This window comes from Leucopleurus acutus (genome assembly GCF_964270905.1).
Source record: "Leucopleurus acutus genome assembly, chromosome: 11".
In the NCBI taxonomy this organism is placed as follows: domain Eukaryota; kingdom Metazoa; phylum Chordata; class Mammalia; order Artiodactyla; family Delphinidae; genus Leucopleurus; species Leucopleurus acutus.
This window is the reverse complement of record NC_139152.1, coordinates 100,071,472-100,087,544: the sequence shown is the minus strand read 5'-3', so window position 1 is coordinate 100,087,544 and position 16,073 is coordinate 100,071,472. Positions and strand designations below refer to the sequence as shown.

The 16,073-nt window shown below is 60.6% G+C and overlaps 1 protein-coding gene across 2 annotated transcripts in view; it reads left to right on the top strand.

Moving 5' to 3' along the window:
• The window catches only part of WNT7B (Wnt family member 7B), a gene marked incomplete at both ends in the record, with an annotated part of 50,164 nt that overhangs the window by 18,204 nt on the left and 15,887 nt on the right, over positions 1 to 16,073 (top strand). For both annotated transcript variants that reach the window (XM_082849982.1, XM_082849981.1), the window contains one exon: positions 8,463 to 8,689. In XM_082849982.1, coding sequence (XP_082706108.1) covers positions 8,463 to 8,689 — 227 coding nt within the window. The remainder of the gene's footprint in view (positions 1 to 8,462; positions 8,690 to 16,073) is intronic.

Below are 16,073 nucleotides of genomic sequence, written 5' to 3'. Positions count from 1 at the left end.
CTCCCTCCCTCCCTCCCTTCCTCCCTCCCTCCCTCCCTCCTCCTTCCCTCCCTCCCTCCTCCCTCCCTTCCTCCCTCCCTCCCTCCCTCCTCCCTCCCTCCCTCCCCCCTCCTCCCTCCCTCCCTCCTCCCTCCTCCCTCCCTCCCTCCCTCCCTCCCTCCCTCCTCCCTCCCTTCCTCCCTCCCTCCCTCCTCCCTCCCTTCCTCCCTCCCTCCCTCCATGAGCTACTCAGCAGGTGGCTGGACCTTCTGGGCCTTTCAGTCCTTATTCTGAGGAATAACAATAATAATTATAATTATTTTCACAACATTTGCCCCCCGTCCCGCTACTGAGGGGACCCCTGAGCCCAGAGTCCAGCACACAGTAGGTGCTCACGCCACCCTGAGTCCAACAGCATGAGGGGTTTAGGGTAGACTCCTAGCTGCTGGGGCAGGTTTGGAGGGCGTTAGCTCCTGAATGAAGCAGGGGTGTCCTACACAGAGACAGGGAGGGGCAGGGTGGCTCTAATCCTGAGCATTGGTGAGACACTGGCTCCCCCACTTGACCCCTCTTGGGTCCTCAGGGTCCCCGCTCTTGTTTCCCAAGGAAGAGCCCTAAGGCTGGGCCATGGCAGGACTGGCGCTTGGCCTAGACAGGGGCCTTAGCTGGGTGGCACTGGGAAGAGGCTGCCCGTCAGGGTCTGGCCCCACTGGTGGGCCCAGCTCCTCGGGGCAGAGGACAGCTAGCAGGTGGGCAGCTCTGCCCCCTGGCCCCGAGTGCTGCCCGGGGGCAGGCTGAGAGCAGAAGGGCCCTGCCTGGTGCGGTCCCACTGATGAAGGGCTCCCTCCAATGTCACGGTCCTCAGGGTCTCCCGCGCCCACGCTTCTTATTGCCCCGGGAGCTGCTGAGTCAGCCTGCCTCTCTATTCAGGGTTCCCAGACGATCAGGGCCCTGTAGGGACAGGCTGGCAGCATCTGGACGGAGTCCAGGCAGAGGCAGAGGGCGGCAGGCAGGCAGGGGGCAGCCCTCAGCAGAGCCAGGCTGAGGATGCCCTTGGATCCCCGGGCCTCTGAGCCTGGGTTTGGGCTGTGCTCTGGCCTAACCCAGCTCTGCCTGCAGGGGGCGGGGGCCCAGCCCACAGCAGCCCCCAGGAGCATGTGCTGCAGGAGGGGTTAGGGCCCCTCAACGCCGGGCACACAAAGCATCCAGGAATGATTTTCATCCAGGAATGATTTTTAATGTTCACATTTTCTTTCTTTCTTTTTTTTTTTTTTTTTTGCGGTACGCCGGCCTCTCACTGTCGTGGCCTCTCCCGTTGCGGAGCACAGGCTCCGGACGCGCAGGCTCAGCGGCCATGGCTCACGGGCCCAGCCGCTCCGCGGCATGTGGGATCTTCCCGGACCGGGGCATGAACCCGTGTCCCCCGCGTCGGCAGGCGGACTCTCAACCACTGCGCCACCAGGGAAGCCCCACACACCACCAGGGAAGCCCCACACATTTTATTTCTTAATTGTGCTTTCTTTATTTTAACTTTTGTAAGAAAACTTGGAGTTTGTATTCTTGCCTTGTTCTGCCAGCCCTGTAAACTTTTGTATTGCAACAGTTTACTTTTTTGTCGAGGTATAACTTACATAAAGTGCAGAAATCTCTAATGGGCATTTTGATGCCTTTTCACCTACATGGGCACCTGTGTAACCCCTGCCCAGCTTGAGATAGAGAACATTCGGGCTCCCAGCAGAGCAGGCTCCCCCCTGGCCCCTCCCCATCAGTGCCTCCCACCTCAGGGTGACTTCTGAGTTCTGCTTGGCCTAGAGCTTCTTTTTTTTTTTTTAAGAAGATGTTGGGGGTAGGAGTTTATTAATTAATTAATTTATTTTTGCTGTGTTGGGTCTTCGTTTCTGTGCGAGGGCTTTCTCTAGTTGTGGCAAGCGGGGGCCACTCTTCATCGTGGTGCGCAGGCCTCTCACTATCGCGGCCTCTCTTGTTGTGGAGCACAGGCTCCAGACGTGCAGGCTCAGTAGTTGTGGCTCACGGGCCTAGTTGCTCCGCGGCACATGGGATCCTCCCAGACCAGGGCTCGAACCCGTGTCCCCTGCATTAGCAGGCAGACTCTCAACCACTGCGCCACCAGGGAAGCCCCTGCCTGGAGCTTCTCATACGTGGTAGCATCGGCGTTCTCCCGTCTTTCACTCCACGTGGTGTCTGGGGGAGGCATCTGTGTAAGCGGTTAGCATCTGGCTGGGTGAATGTCCTGCAGTTTATCTCTCATTCTCCTGGTGATGGACACCTGGGTTGCTGTTCCCAGTTTGAGCTGGAGACCCGCGTTCATGTCCTTTGGCAGATGTAAGTGCTTACTTTTCTTGGGTGTATAGACCCTAGTGCGGAATTGCTGGGTCAGAGGGAAGAGCTGGTCCAGGAATGAACCCCTTGGTGGTGGATGCAGTGGCTGACATGAGCACCCACTGGCTTCAGAGTTGCCGGTTTAAGCATCGGTCCCCCTGATGGGAACAGCCCCCCCACAAGGGGGCTGGATCCTGGGGGCTCAATGAATGAGGGTCAGTAATGGGGCTCCAGTCTCAGGCTGTGAGGGTTAGTTAATGATGGCCAACGTCCATGGCCTCTCGCCACAGGCCAGCTACGAAGTGCCATGTGCTTCGACTCAAGCAGCCCTCCCGGCAGCTCTGTGATGCCTCATGGCTATTATTACTCCCACTTTACAGATGTGGAAACTGAGGCACAGAGAGGTTAAGAAACTTGCCTGAGGTCTCAGAGCTAGGAAAAGGCAGAGCCAGGGCTCCAAACAAGCTGGTCCGCACCAGCGCTCATGTTCCTGACCCCTCCCCGCAGAGCTGCCAGGTGGGCAGCCTGGTACCCAGCTAATGATACAGCAAAGCCCACCCGCCCCCCGCCCTTGGCCACTTCTCTGCCCATCTGTCACCTGGCAGTGGTCACCTGCCCCTCAGCCCCGCTGGAACCCCCTCGTCCTCGGGGCAGCCCCATCCACTTGGACCGCTCTGGCAGGAGAAAGACCTTCCGATTGTTCAGTGGCAGCCCCCTCCTTGCACAATGCCGGCAGGGCCTGAAACCCTCCTCCTCCGAGCTCCCTTCATGGGACTGGCCCAGGCCAGGAGTGAGGAAAGTTCCAGACTTTCAGCTTTGCCCACTCCCCCTGGCATCTTGCCTGTGTCCCGAGGCCCCTCCCTGAATAGCGCAGGGAGATGAGCCCAGAGCAGAATTTTCCATGGAAAAAGTCAGCAACTGAAACACGAGCGCCCCGCCCGGCTTCTCTGTGCTCAGGGCCACGCAGAGCCGCCCTGCCAGCCTCTCCTGGGGCACCTGGGCGGGCAGCCTCCCAGAGGGTCAGAGCCGGGCCCACCCTGTGGGACACCTTGCTGCGAGTGCCCATAGCATGTCCTCACCCCAAACTGCAGTTACCCCAGAATGCTGCCGAGTCCCGTTCCTGTCTCCAGCAGGGCATCAGTTCTGTAGCCGCCGTGTATTTTTACCCCTCTCCCACTCTGACGGTTTCCTAACGCGCCACTCACATCTGCAGCCCCCTCCCCTCCGGGTGGAGGGAACAGTGCGGGCAGGTCTTCAGGTGTAGTGAGGCCAGGTCCTGGGGCGAGGCGGGCCAGGCCTGTTCAGAGAGGCCAGTGGTCAGACTGTAGGAGAGGGGATGGACGGGGCACCGGACCGGTTGCCAGAGCTCAACCACTGGCACCAGCAGCTGTCCAGAAACCTGCACGAATTAACCAGTGACCTGGAGGATTTTAAATGCGGGCAGGATGTAAGCTGTGTTTTGAGAACGAAGAGTGGGTGTAGTTTCCCACTCCAGGCCGTCTTCTATATTATGCTCCTACTGTGTGCTGTGCTTTGAGCCACAGTGCTGTCTCCACCTGAGTTCTGGAAGCAGAGACCTGGCTGTGTGGCCTTGGGCAGGTCCCTTAGCCTCTCTGAGCTCCAGTCCGCACTCCTGTAACACAGGGATGGCAAGGCTCATCTTGCAAAGAGAGGATTGAGACACAGCGGAGGCCTGTGTTGTCCAAGGCGGGTGCTCAGAATGGGAATATTTAATATCTTTAGGGGAAAAAAATCTCCACATTCTAAGGGAGACAATGTTGAAATCATTTCTGAACTATCAACCATATCTGATTATTTTTGCTCCTGGTATACGGTGCGACTCTCTTCTCTGAAGCTTTTGTTTTACCTCTAATCTACGCACTGACATCCGGAGGATGGCTGGGGGCTCCCATCCCCCTACTGCATCCGCACCAGTCGCCTGGGAGAAGCATACAGGGTACCAGCCGGGCAAGGCCCCTCTGGTCCCCTTCCACAGATCCCACCTATGGCCGGGGATGTGGGAGTCCTGTGTACAGAGAGCATTTTTTAAAAATTAATTAATTTTATTTTTGGCTGCGTTGGGTCTTTGTTGCTGCACGCAGGCTTTCTCTAGTTGCAGCGAGCGGGGGCTACTCTTCGTTGCGGTGCGCGGGCTTCTCATTGCGGTGGCTTCTCTTGTTGCGGAGCACGGGCTCTAGGCGCGTGGGCTTCAGTAGTTGTGGCGCACGGGCTTCGTTGCTGCGCGGCATGTGGGATCTTCCCGGACCAGGGATCGAACCCGTGTCCCCTGCATTGGCAGGAGGATTCTTAACCACTGAGCCACCAGGGAAGCCCAGAGAGCATTTTTAAAAATCGTGTTCAAAGTTCATTTAACATAAAATTTGCCACTTCACTTTCACCGTGTTAAAGTATACAATTCCGTGGCATTTCATACATCTTCAATGTTGTGTAACCATCACCTCTATCTAGTTCCGTAACTTATCCATCACCCCAGGTGGAAATTCCGCACCTAGGAAGCAGTGACTTCTCATTGCCCCTCCCCCAGCCCCTGGCCTACTCTGCTTCTGTCTCTGTGGATTTACCCTTCCTGGACATTTCATAGAAAAGGAATCGTACAATATGTGGCCTTTTGTGTCTGGCTTCTTTCACTGAGTATAATGTTTTTGTTCTTGTTTTTGTTTTTTGCGGTACGCGGGCCTCTCACTGTCGTGGCCTCTCCCGTTGCGGAGCACAGGCTCCGGACGCGCAGGCTCAGTGGCCATGGCTCACGGGCCCAGCCGCTCCGCGGCATGTGGGATCTTCCCGGACCATGGCACGAACCCGTGTCCCCTGCATCGGCAGGCGGACTCCCAACCACTGCACCACCAGGGAAGCCTGAGTATAATGTTTTTGAAGTTCATCCATGTAGCATGTGTCTGTACTTCATTCCTTTTCATGGCCAAATAATATTCCACTGTCCGGGTGGACCACATTCTGTTTATCCATTCATCCGTTGACGGACATTTGGGTTAGTTCCTCCTTTTGGCTATTGTGACTAGTGCTGCTATGAACATTTGTGTACAGGTTTTTGTTGGAACGCCTGCCTTCATTCTTTTGAACACACACCTAGGAGTGGAATTGCTGGGTGCTACGGTCATTCCTTTGTGAGGAACTTCCCAGCTGCTGTCTACAGCGACTGCACCATTTTACATTCTCACCGGCAATGCATAAGGGTCCCAGTTTGCCCACATCCTCGCCAATGCGTGCTCTTTTCTGTCGCTTTGATCATAGCCGTCTTGGTGGGTGTGAGGTATTTCCTCTCTGTGGTTCTGATCTGCATTACCCTAATGATGATTGATGTTTAGAATCTTTTCCCGTGCTCGTTGGCTGTTTGTCTCTCCTTGGAGAAAGGTTTAAGTCCTTCACCCATTTTTTAAATGTGGTCTTCTTGTTATTGACTTGCAGGAGCTCTTTTTGACATAATCCCTGAGTATTCATTCATTCGTTCATTCATTCATCCACTCCACACTCATGGTCGGCTACACGGGGCAGTCCCCAAGGCCCTAGGGCCAACTCAGACCTGGCACCGCCCTCGACGTGTTTGCGGGCTGGTGGGGGAGCCAGGGGTGGAAACAACGACCATGAGACCAGGGGTGAGGTTGGTACTCGAGGGACAAGAGTCCACAATGCGTGTCCTGGGTGCCTGGGGAAGAGGGGTTTGAGCCCAGTGGGGCTTTGCCCTTGGGCCTGGAAGGGCAGGAGAGTTTTCGAGACAGAAGAAAGGGAGGGAGACCAGCATGCCAGCAGAGGGACGAGCGCAAGCAGGGGTGGCAGGTCGTCAGAGACCAGATCCTAGGAGGCGTCAGATTCTGATCAAAGGAACCCAGGGAGCTGTAGGTGGGCTCTCAGGGACACCATCAGGGTGGGGTGGGGGGAAGTGGGTGCTAGGGGTGGCCTGCCTGGAGAGGGGAGACCAGGGCTGCAGTAATCTGTTTCTGCCCCCAGGTGCATCCGGTTAGACCCCGTTTGTCTGAACTTCTGCCCCCAGGAGCAAGGGTTCTTACCCTGGGCAGCAGGACCTTGGCAGCCCAGAGCCTGCTGGAAGGATCTGGGGATGGGGAATGTGCTTTTCGCATCCAGGCTCCGACCGGAGGGCTGGAGGCTGGTGCCCGGCAGGGTTCCCATCCATCTCATTTCCCTGGGTTGGTTTTCTGAGCAGCTACAATTACTTTGGGCTGAATTCCCCAGATTCCAGCCCGCTCCCAGCCCCGCCTGCCCAGATGCTCTTCCTTCACGCCAGCCTCAGGCGTTGCTGCCCGTGGTGCCCGTGGGAGACCCAGGGGGGTCTTGGCCAGATTAGTGGGTGGGGCTGGCGGGCCACGGGGATTGAGTGTCGCCGGGGCGTCCTGGTCGCAGCACGTGCTGTGGGCTCAGGCCACACGGGGACTTTCCCAGCTGGCCGTGGGTGCTCGGCTGCCCTGGAAAAACACTGACTCGTTTCTCTCAAGAAAGGGGCTGGCAGGCTGTGGGCAGAAGGAGGGAACTCACCGTGCCAGGAGGCCAGGGCCTGCACAGCGGCTTTGGGGAGCCCCTCGTGGCCTCCCCACTCCCACCTTCTGCCCCCAGACTCTGTCTTGAAACCCAGCTGTTGCTGTGGGTCTGCGGAACCCAGCCCGCCTCCTTTCAGCTTGCTGTCCCTTCCCTGGGTGCTTAAAACCAAACAAGTGATGCAGCTTCTGTGGGGAAACAGCCTGCCAGTTCCTCAGAAAGCAAAACCAAGGACCTCGTGACCCAGCAATTCCACTCCTAGGTACCTGCCCCGAAGAATGGAAAATAGGGACTCAAAGAAAACTTGTGTGCACGTGTTCAGAGCAGCGTTATTCACAACAGCCAAAAGGTGGAAACAACCCAAATGTCCATCAGTGATGAAGGGATAAACAGAATGCGATCTCGCATTACAATGGAATATTATTTGGCCATCATAAAAAGGAAGGAAGTTCATGATACAATGAGGATGAACTTTGAGGAGGTTATACTAAGTGGAAGAAGCCAGGCACAAAAGGTCACATGTTGTATGATTCCATCTGTATGAAATGTCCAGTGGCTTCCAGGGGCTAAGGGAGTGACTGCTAAGGGGTAGGGGTTGCCTTCTGGGGTGGTGAGTGCCTTGGAACTTGATAGAGGTGGTGGTTGACCGACATTGGCAATGTACTCAATGCCGCAGGACTGTAAAATGGTTAACTTTCTGCCATGTGAATTTCACCTCCTTAAACGAATAAACAGTCACACTGATGACACCCAGGGGAAGAGAGAAACAGGCCCCCAGTCCCTGCAGGGTGCTGGGAGATTAATTACAAGGCACCCTCAGGGGACCGCTCTGAGGATACAATGTTGCAATAAAGCACCCGAGCCTAGCACACAGTAGGTGCTCAATTCACATCAGCTCCTGTTTCCTCCTCTGAGTGCACCCAGTCTTCCAGAAACAATAACACCAGTCATCCCCACGTGTGTGTGCAGCCTTTCTCCCCTCGGAGAGGGGGAGAAAGGTGTTTTATACCCCATGTCATGGGTGTGAAAACTGAGTCTCAGAGAGGCAGAATGTCTCCCCAAGGTCACACACGGGCTGTGGCTGCAGTCAGGACCCGGTGGGCTTGGCTCCCGGCCTGCCCAGCCTACTTCGCAGCCTGCCTGGTCCAGGCACCCTGGGGGTCTACAAGTGATGGAAAAGCCTCAGTTGTCTGGGAGTTGGGGTCTGCTGCTTGGGGGCAGCTGTGGACAGTCACAGGCTGGTGGCTGTCAAATCCACGAAGGGTCTGTGCGTCTGATTCGGAGGCACAGAGAGGCGCGGCTCTTGTATTCCACGGGACTGTTGATTCATGGAACTTGTGATGCCGCGGTTCTTACGATCCCGTTCCTGCAGATTCGAGGCTGGGGGGCGCGGGTGTGTGTGCCTTTTCGAGCTGGAATCCTGTGTGCAGGTCAGTGGAACATGGTGCCTGAGGGCAGGGCTCTGTGCTCTGTTCCCTGGCGGGCAGAGCTTGGCACGAGGTGGGCTCCTGGGACACGTCTGCTGGCCGAGGGACTGAGTGGGGAGAGTGGCAGGGGCGGGGTGGCGGGAGCCTGCCAAGGTGTCTCACCTCCTCGGCATCCTCTCCCCCCTGCAGAGCGCTGTCATCCGTCGTGGCCCTGGGAGCCAACATCATCTGCAACAAGATTCCTGGCTTGGCCCCGCGGCAGCGTGCCATCTGCCAGAGCCGGCCCGATGCCATCATCGTGATTGGGGAGGGGGCGCAGATGGGCATCAACGAGTGCCAGTACCAGTTCCGCTTCGGACGCTGGAACTGCTCCGCCCTCGGCGAGAAGACTGTCTTCGGGCAAGAGCTCCGAGTAGGTAAGGGCGCCTCCGGGCTTGCGGGGACCCCGCCTTCGGGGCTTTGGGTGCCTGGGGGCCAGGCCACCCACTGAAGGCCAGGCCAGGTGGCCCACGCTCGCTTTTCTACACCTGCTGGCTGATTTCTTTGCTGTAACAGCACTTCTCTGGGTGTGGCCTGCTGGAGGCCCAGGACCCCAGGGAGACCCGGACCCGGACCTGGCCTGGCCCTCTGGGACACTGCCGCGTCTGGAACGAGGGAGGTGTCGACAGGGGCCAGCCCGTGTGAATGGACGAGGGCCCTTGCTCTGGGCTGTCAGGCTGGGGGACACTGTCCTGTGTGGACGTGAGCGGGCAGGTTGGTGGCGCAGTGGTTAGAGGCACGCCGTGCTGATGCGCGGCAGCTGGGTGGCCCTAGGCACGAGGCTTTGTCTCTCCATGTCTCTGTGTCTGTGTCTGGAAATGGGGTAACAGTAGTGGTTCCTGCAGGGGGTGGTTGGGGGGCTTGATGCAAAAGGTGGCGGCCCACAGGAAGCGCTGTGTGATTGTAGCTGGGATTCTGAGAGTGGAAGGGACTCTGGCCAGAGGGAACAGCAGGGTGCAGCAGTGTGACAGGTGGGGGCAGGGAGGAGTCCGGCTGGAGGGAGGGCAGGGTTGTGCAGCGGGGGCTGGGACGGGGGAGAGGGGTGGCCTCCGATTCCGTGGGCAGTGGCACATCCAGATTTCTGTGGGCTGAGCCCCGCTGCGCTTCGCACAGTCCCTGGGCCACACGGCCCCGGGGGAGGCTCCCGTGTGCCCATTTTACAGGGAAGGAGACTGAGGAGTGAAAGGGAGAAGTGGGACTTGCGGAGCCTGACCTGATTTGGAGCCGCTGTGTGACCTTGGGTCTTGACCTTGGGGCTTCGGGGCCTCAGTTTCCTCGTTTGTAACCTGAGCTCTGAGCGAGCAGGCCCTTATCTGGGTCCCCAGCACCTCTCCCAGTGCCTGTGTGCAGTAGGTACTCAATAAACAGCTGTTGAACGAGTGCGGGTGGGGATGGTGAGACACCTGCCACCCCCCACCCCCAGGCCATTGTGAGGGTCAGAGGGCAGAGGGTGATAAGGGGACACAGTGCCGGGCATGCAGGGTTGCCCTGTTATCCCAGACCCCAACCTGCGGGCACAGGTGAGCCTCCAAACGTGTGATCACAACAGGTCCTTCCGTTCCCAGAGGGCCAAGGAGCCTGGGCCTTTGGAGCGGAGTCACAGCTGGCGGGACGGAGGCCAGAGCTGAGCTCTGCAGGGCTTGGAACGCCTGCGTGGGGCTGGGGGAGGCACAGGGGAAAGCCCCCAGGGGCTCCTTTGCGGTGAGCAGCCTGTGGGTGGCACCTGGCACGGGGGGTAGCACCGCCCCCTCCCGAGGGCCGCACCACCCAACTGCAGCTTCCGCCCTCCAGGTGCCAGTGGAGAGGGTGGGACTGCCTGCCCAGTCCCCCGCAGTTGGGAGGGCATGGGCACCAGTGCCCGCTTCATGCCAGGTGCCCACCTGCCTGCCTGGCACTGCCCGTCCCCTTCCCACCCACCCCGCCCCCAGGACCCCGGGCTCCGATGCAGCTGTGACCATCCCCACGGCACAGCTGAGGATACTGAGGCCAGGGGACTTGTGCGGTGGCCAGTGGCCACACGGGGGAGCTGGGTTCAGATCCCCTTTCTGGAAGCCCTCCCTGCCTCCCTGTGCAAAGGGGGACGGGCAGTGGACATGGTCCTGTGGCCTGAGGACAGGTGGGAACTTGCCCTTCATTTAGGACCTCAAGACATAGGCGGTGAGGGAGACCTGGCCACTCTGATCCACTCCTCAGGGTCAGGCCCCAGGCGGGGAGTTCACCAATAGTAAATGCCGGGCTCCTATGCACCCTCCAAAGCCCAGAGGATTGGCGTAGGCCCCCCTGCCAGCGACCGGCCCCCGCGTAGGGGACCCACATCACTTTCCCCGAGAGCAGCCCCTGGTGCTGTAAGGATCGCGGCTTACAGCTCACAGCTGTTCCTTCTTGGAGTCTAGCCCTCTGCCCACAGAGAGGGGTGCCTACAGCCAAGGACGGGCTGATGCAGAGGGTATAAAGTCCCCTTGTGCAGGTGGGGCTGCTCTGTGACATTCTTCACGCCCTGAGCTCCCCTTGGGATCAGGCATCTCAGGCTCTGCTTCTAGGGAGCCCACCTAGGACACCCCCTCTCACTTTCATGAGCATTTCAGAGGCAGAGTTTTTGGCAGAGATGTCCACACCCACTGTCCCCGTCCCTCATTTTCTCACTCCGGTCACCCCTGTCCCGGCCATTAGTGACCTTGGTGTGGCCGACTGACCCTCTTCCTTGGCTGGGCCCCAGCTCACCTGGGCTTCCTCTAGCCTCTGGTTGCTCCTTCCCAGCCCCGCCCCAATCAGCTCTCCCCCACCCACCCCACCCCCCCCCCCCCCCCCCCCCCCGCATCAAGACCGGCACGGCTGCCCCCTGTAGACCACTCGGCGCGGCTGACCCATGGGAGCCTCTGGTCAACGCGTTCAGCATCTTGCTGCTGAAATCTCCATCCTCAGCCTCCCCTGCTGGCCTGACCACCCAGTCGTCCAGCAGAAACCTGGGGTTGTCCCCTCTGTCCATCCCCCCACTCTGCCCCATGGCCACTGCGGGCCTACCTCCCTGGCCCTCCTCTGGCAGCTGTCAGTTCCTCCCTATGCCTCCTTCCCCGCCCCGTCCATGCCATGTCACTCCCTTCCTCCAAAACCTTCAGTAGCTCCCTATTGCCCAGGATAAAGTTAGCTTCCTAGCTTGGAGTCTGAGTAGCCCCTGCCTCCCTCCATCCCTTCTGGAAACTAGAGCTTTAGCCATCGCTGAGCCTGCCAGGCTGCTTCCCTCCTGCAGCTTCTCACCCTGGGAGGCCCTTGCCTGCTTATTCACATCTGATTTCCCCGCTGGCCGGCAACGCCTTTTTTCACCCCTCCTGGCTCTCCGTCATCCACAGGGGGGCTGAAGCCACGCCCTGGCGCTTCCTCCTCCGGGGTCTGTCAGCCCTGGGCCAGCTCAGCACCTGCCTGAGGTTCCCTCTGCTCTCTGCCCCCCCAGGGGGTGGGCTTCCTAACACCCAGGCTGTCTCCCGACCAGCCTGAAGGCCCCCCCCCCGCCCCCCCCCCCCCCCGCCACTCCTCGCTGCCCTCTGGGGAAGGCCCAGCTCTCAGCCAGGACGGCCCTGGCTGCAGGCTGAGCTGGGCTGAGCCCTGCGGGCGGCAGGAGTCCCTCTGCGTGCTGTCATGGTGGTCTGAGCAGGCCCCTTGCTCCGCCCAGGGCTCAGCTCCTGGGACTCACAAGCAGGAAGTCGGGCTGAGCAGCGAGGCCAGCCCATGTAAGAGGCATGCAGGTGCCCTGGGCATGGGATGGGAGCCGGGCCATGGGCTGGCAGGCAGCCACTCGAGCGGTGCCAATTAATGATTGGCCCTGAGAGGGGGGATGGCCTGGGTGGGTGGGACAGGCCCCCATCAGGCCCTGCCTGTGACCTTGGGCCACGCCTAAATCTTGAGAGCTGAAGGCAAACCCTTTAAAGGTGCAAATCGACGCCTGTGCGAAGTTCCAACTCCTTTTCCAGCACCTGGTGCTGTTGCTTGGATGCTTCCAGAGATGGGGAGCTTACTACTCCACATAAGAGAGATCTTTCTTATGATGACCCTGTCCCGGCTTTGCCCTGGGGCCCTCTGGGGGCCAGTTGCTGTGCTTCCTCTGGGGAGTTGAGGCCCACCCTAATCCTCCCTCCACCAACGAGGTCTCCCCTCACGCCGGGCGGACTCCACCCTCTGGCCACCGGAGCCCACCCAAGCCTATTTTCTCCCCTACAGAGCGAGGCTGGGCCACCCTGGCTCCTCCTACCCGTCTCTCCCGTTACCTGGAAATGAGCTTGTTGGGGTGGGGTATGTGAATGCGTCCCCAACTCAACTGTCTTTTTCCATGGGGTGCGGGAGGAGGACGGGGGAAAGCATGAGAGTCAGGGGTGAACCTCGTATTCCAGGGACACCCGTTAGAAACTCAGGGTCCCCAGGCAGGGCATTTCTAACAGGCGCCACAACGGAATGAGGACTGCTGTCGAGGGCTTCCTTGATGGGGTGATGTGTCCGTTGAGACCCGAGGGAGGATCAGAGTGACCCAGACCAGCCTGAAGGTGAGAGCAGGGAAGGGGGCTCCAGCTGGAGGGAACAGCATGTGCCAAAGTCCAGAGGCCGGAAGAAAGTGGATGGTATTTTCCAGGAACTGTGGGAGCGCCTGGAGCAAACGGGACGGTGGGGAGACCGGAGGCGGCAGGAGGGGTCACGGCTGGAGGGCTGTGGGCTGAGGCGTGAGCGCTGTGAAGGCCAGGAAGGCACAGGTGGGTCTGAGCACAGAGGGCCTTCCGCCGCCCACCGACCCATCTCTGCCTGAGCCCAGCCCCTTGGGACCCACTGGCACGGGCATGGGGGCTGCAGCTGCGTGCACTCGGGCCCCCGCCCACCCCGAGCTGCCATGGAACACTGAGTCCCGCCCATCACGAGCCGCTCGGACACGACCAGGCATAGGGGCCACCCCTAATCCTGCCTCACGTGGTGCCCGTTTGTTTCGTGGGTGAGATTTGCGTTGGGAGCAAGCCCTGAGCCGCCCGGCTGCCTGCAGTAGGGGCGCAGCAAGGGCCATCCGCTCCCGGACACCCGAGGGAGCAGAGTGGCCTACTTCTGAGTGTCTGAAAGGCGAGGGTCTGGGGGCTTCAAGTCGGCCACTGGCTGGGGCCTTGGAGGAGAAAGGGCAGCTCCCAGGCCCTGTGCACCTACCGCATGCCCGGCCCCTGCCCGGGGCTTGCACACCAGGCTCAGGGAGGTCCGACACGAGTCCCCAGGAGGGACGAAGCCTGCACTGTCCACTCTGGGGGCACAGGCCACCACGGGCAGGAGAGCGCTTGAAATATGGTGCGTGCGAGCTGCAATGTGCCGTTGAGTGTGAGATACATGACAGGTTTCAAAGACTTGGAGAGAAAAGAAGCAAGAAAAAGAGCTCTTTCATGATCTTTTCACATTAAGATGTAGAAATGGTAATATTTGGATATATTGGCTAAATAAAATGTGTTGCCAAGTTTAAGCTCACCTAATCATCTTCACTTCCTCCATGTGGCAACTAGAAAAGTTAAAATGACCTGCGTGGCTCGTGTGAGCCTTCTGCTGGCGGCACTGCTCTCAGAGGGGTCAGGAGTTGCCCGGAGTCACCCTGGTCAGGGGCAGAGCGGACATTCGAACCCAGGTCTGACTGCCTTCCCCCAGGACGCCGTCCTCCAGCTCGGCTGAGGGCAGAGGGTCACCGACCATCTGCTTCCGGGGGCGGCGCAGGGGCGTGAGGGTGGCCCCCTTTGGCAGCCCCTGCAACTGCTCAGCCTGCAAGCGCCGAGTGCCTGCTGCCTGTCGGGCCAGGGGCAGGGCGCTGGCAGTGGAGCGAAGGCCACCCAGCCCTGCGCTCGGAGCCTTGCACCCGGGATGCCCTGGGTGAGCCGATGGGGCTGGACTGGGAGGCCTGCCTGGGCCCCGGCCTTGCACCGGGCACGCCCTCTCAGCCCACAGGCCCCAGCTCTGAGGGACACACAGCTTCGTCCTGTCTGTCCTGGTCACTCCCTACCCCCACCCCCATCCCGGGGGCCCAGCCTGAGGCAGCAGAACAGACGTTGTCCAGGCTCGAGGCCCGGGGTCCAGGCGGCCAGGACGCTAGGGAGAATTGGGGCCTCGAATGTCAGAATCAGAAGGACTTTCCTGGAGGCAGGGCTCCCCTAGCCCACTCCTGCTTCAGGGTGTGATGAGCCTTGGTCGCTCGGGTGGCCCTGGCTCTGGGCCCCTGCACCGGAAGGCCAACCTGCTCCCGGGAGCAGCGGTTCCTGGGACGACCAGGCTCTGGACCCGCCAGTGGCAAGCAGCTGGGGGCTCAGGCTGGGCCGTGGCCGATCCCTCCACGTGACTCCTCTAGGTCCGCCTGGAGCTCATCCAGGACGGGAATTTTCCACCTTCAGTGGCAGGGCCCGGACAGACAGGACAGGCTGTGGGGGTGCGGATGGGGTCTGGGAGGGGAGAGGGCGCTGCCGCGGTCCCACCGTGTGACCCTGGGCACGGCCTCCCATTCTCCGGCCCCCCGTCTACCCACCCGCACCAGGGCTGAGGCTGGGGCCCCGACGCCACCAGGACTTGGGGGGGCGTCTCTCCTCAGAATAGGGGCAGGAGGACCCTCTGCTTCCTTGGCACGCACATCTGCCCAGGGCTCCACGGACGAGGGGTCCAGGGTGCTGGGGTCTGGTCCACTGAGCAGGACACAGATCCCAGGTGGGCGGGCCTCCACCCCCGGCCTCCAGGGGCAAGGCATGGCCCAGACCTCAGTCCACCTCCACCTGGGACCCCTCCTGCCACCACTGTGGGAGCACCATTCCCCCGAGGCCGCCGCGGCCGGCCCTTGCACAAATATCACTCGCTCCTGGTTCCCCTGTCCGCACAGCATAGATGGGGAGACTGAGGCCCACGGAAGCCTGTCTTGGCCAAGGTCACACGCCGGTGAGAACTAGAGATCTGAACCCACGGTTCAGCCCTGTGCCCCGGCGGGGTCCGGGTACCAGCTGGTGGAGACAGGGGGCAGCTGCGGGGGGGCGGGGAAGGGGCTCTGGCTCCATCGCGTCCCCCCTCACCGGCAGCGGCTGATTTTGCCGCAGGCCCGACGAAGGAGGGTGTGGTCTGAGGAAGGCTGCCCGGGGCTGACCTCCCTAAGGAGACAGGCCGCAGAAGAGGCCTTGCCAGCCTCCCCAGAGCCACGGGGCAGGGGTGGAAGGCCAGCCCAGCTGGGGACGCAGACCTCCCGGCCCTGGCTGCCCCTCGCCGCGTGGCCCTGGGCCAGGCCCCCCGGGCCCAGCCGGAGCACGACCCCCCTGGAGGGCCGCTGCGGCTGTGAGGGCCCCGCCGGGTCAGAACAAAGGCCGCGGGCGCGGGTGTGCCGGCGTGTTCGGACCTGGCACGACTGTTTCCAGTGCTCTGTTTATGACAACGGCAGGGAAGAGCTTAGCGTGGAGACACTGACTCAGCCGGGGACGAGCCGGGGCGGCGGCTGGGACGGGGCCGGAGAGAGCCAGGGGGACAGAGGGCCGTAGAGAGAGAGGCAGAAACTGAGAGGGAAGGACAGACAGAGACCTACGGCAAGAGGGACACAGAGAGGGCAACACACACGCACATGCACAGGCACACGCATGTGCACACACACAGCGCCAGCGCAGGCCTTCGCCTGTCCTAGGCCCAGGGTCCAGGCTGCTCTGCGATGGGTGATAAGAGCAGCTTCCGCGCCCTGAGCACTTCCTCACCCACGCGGCGCTGGACCCCGCGAGGTGGGTGATGTTATCACCTCCC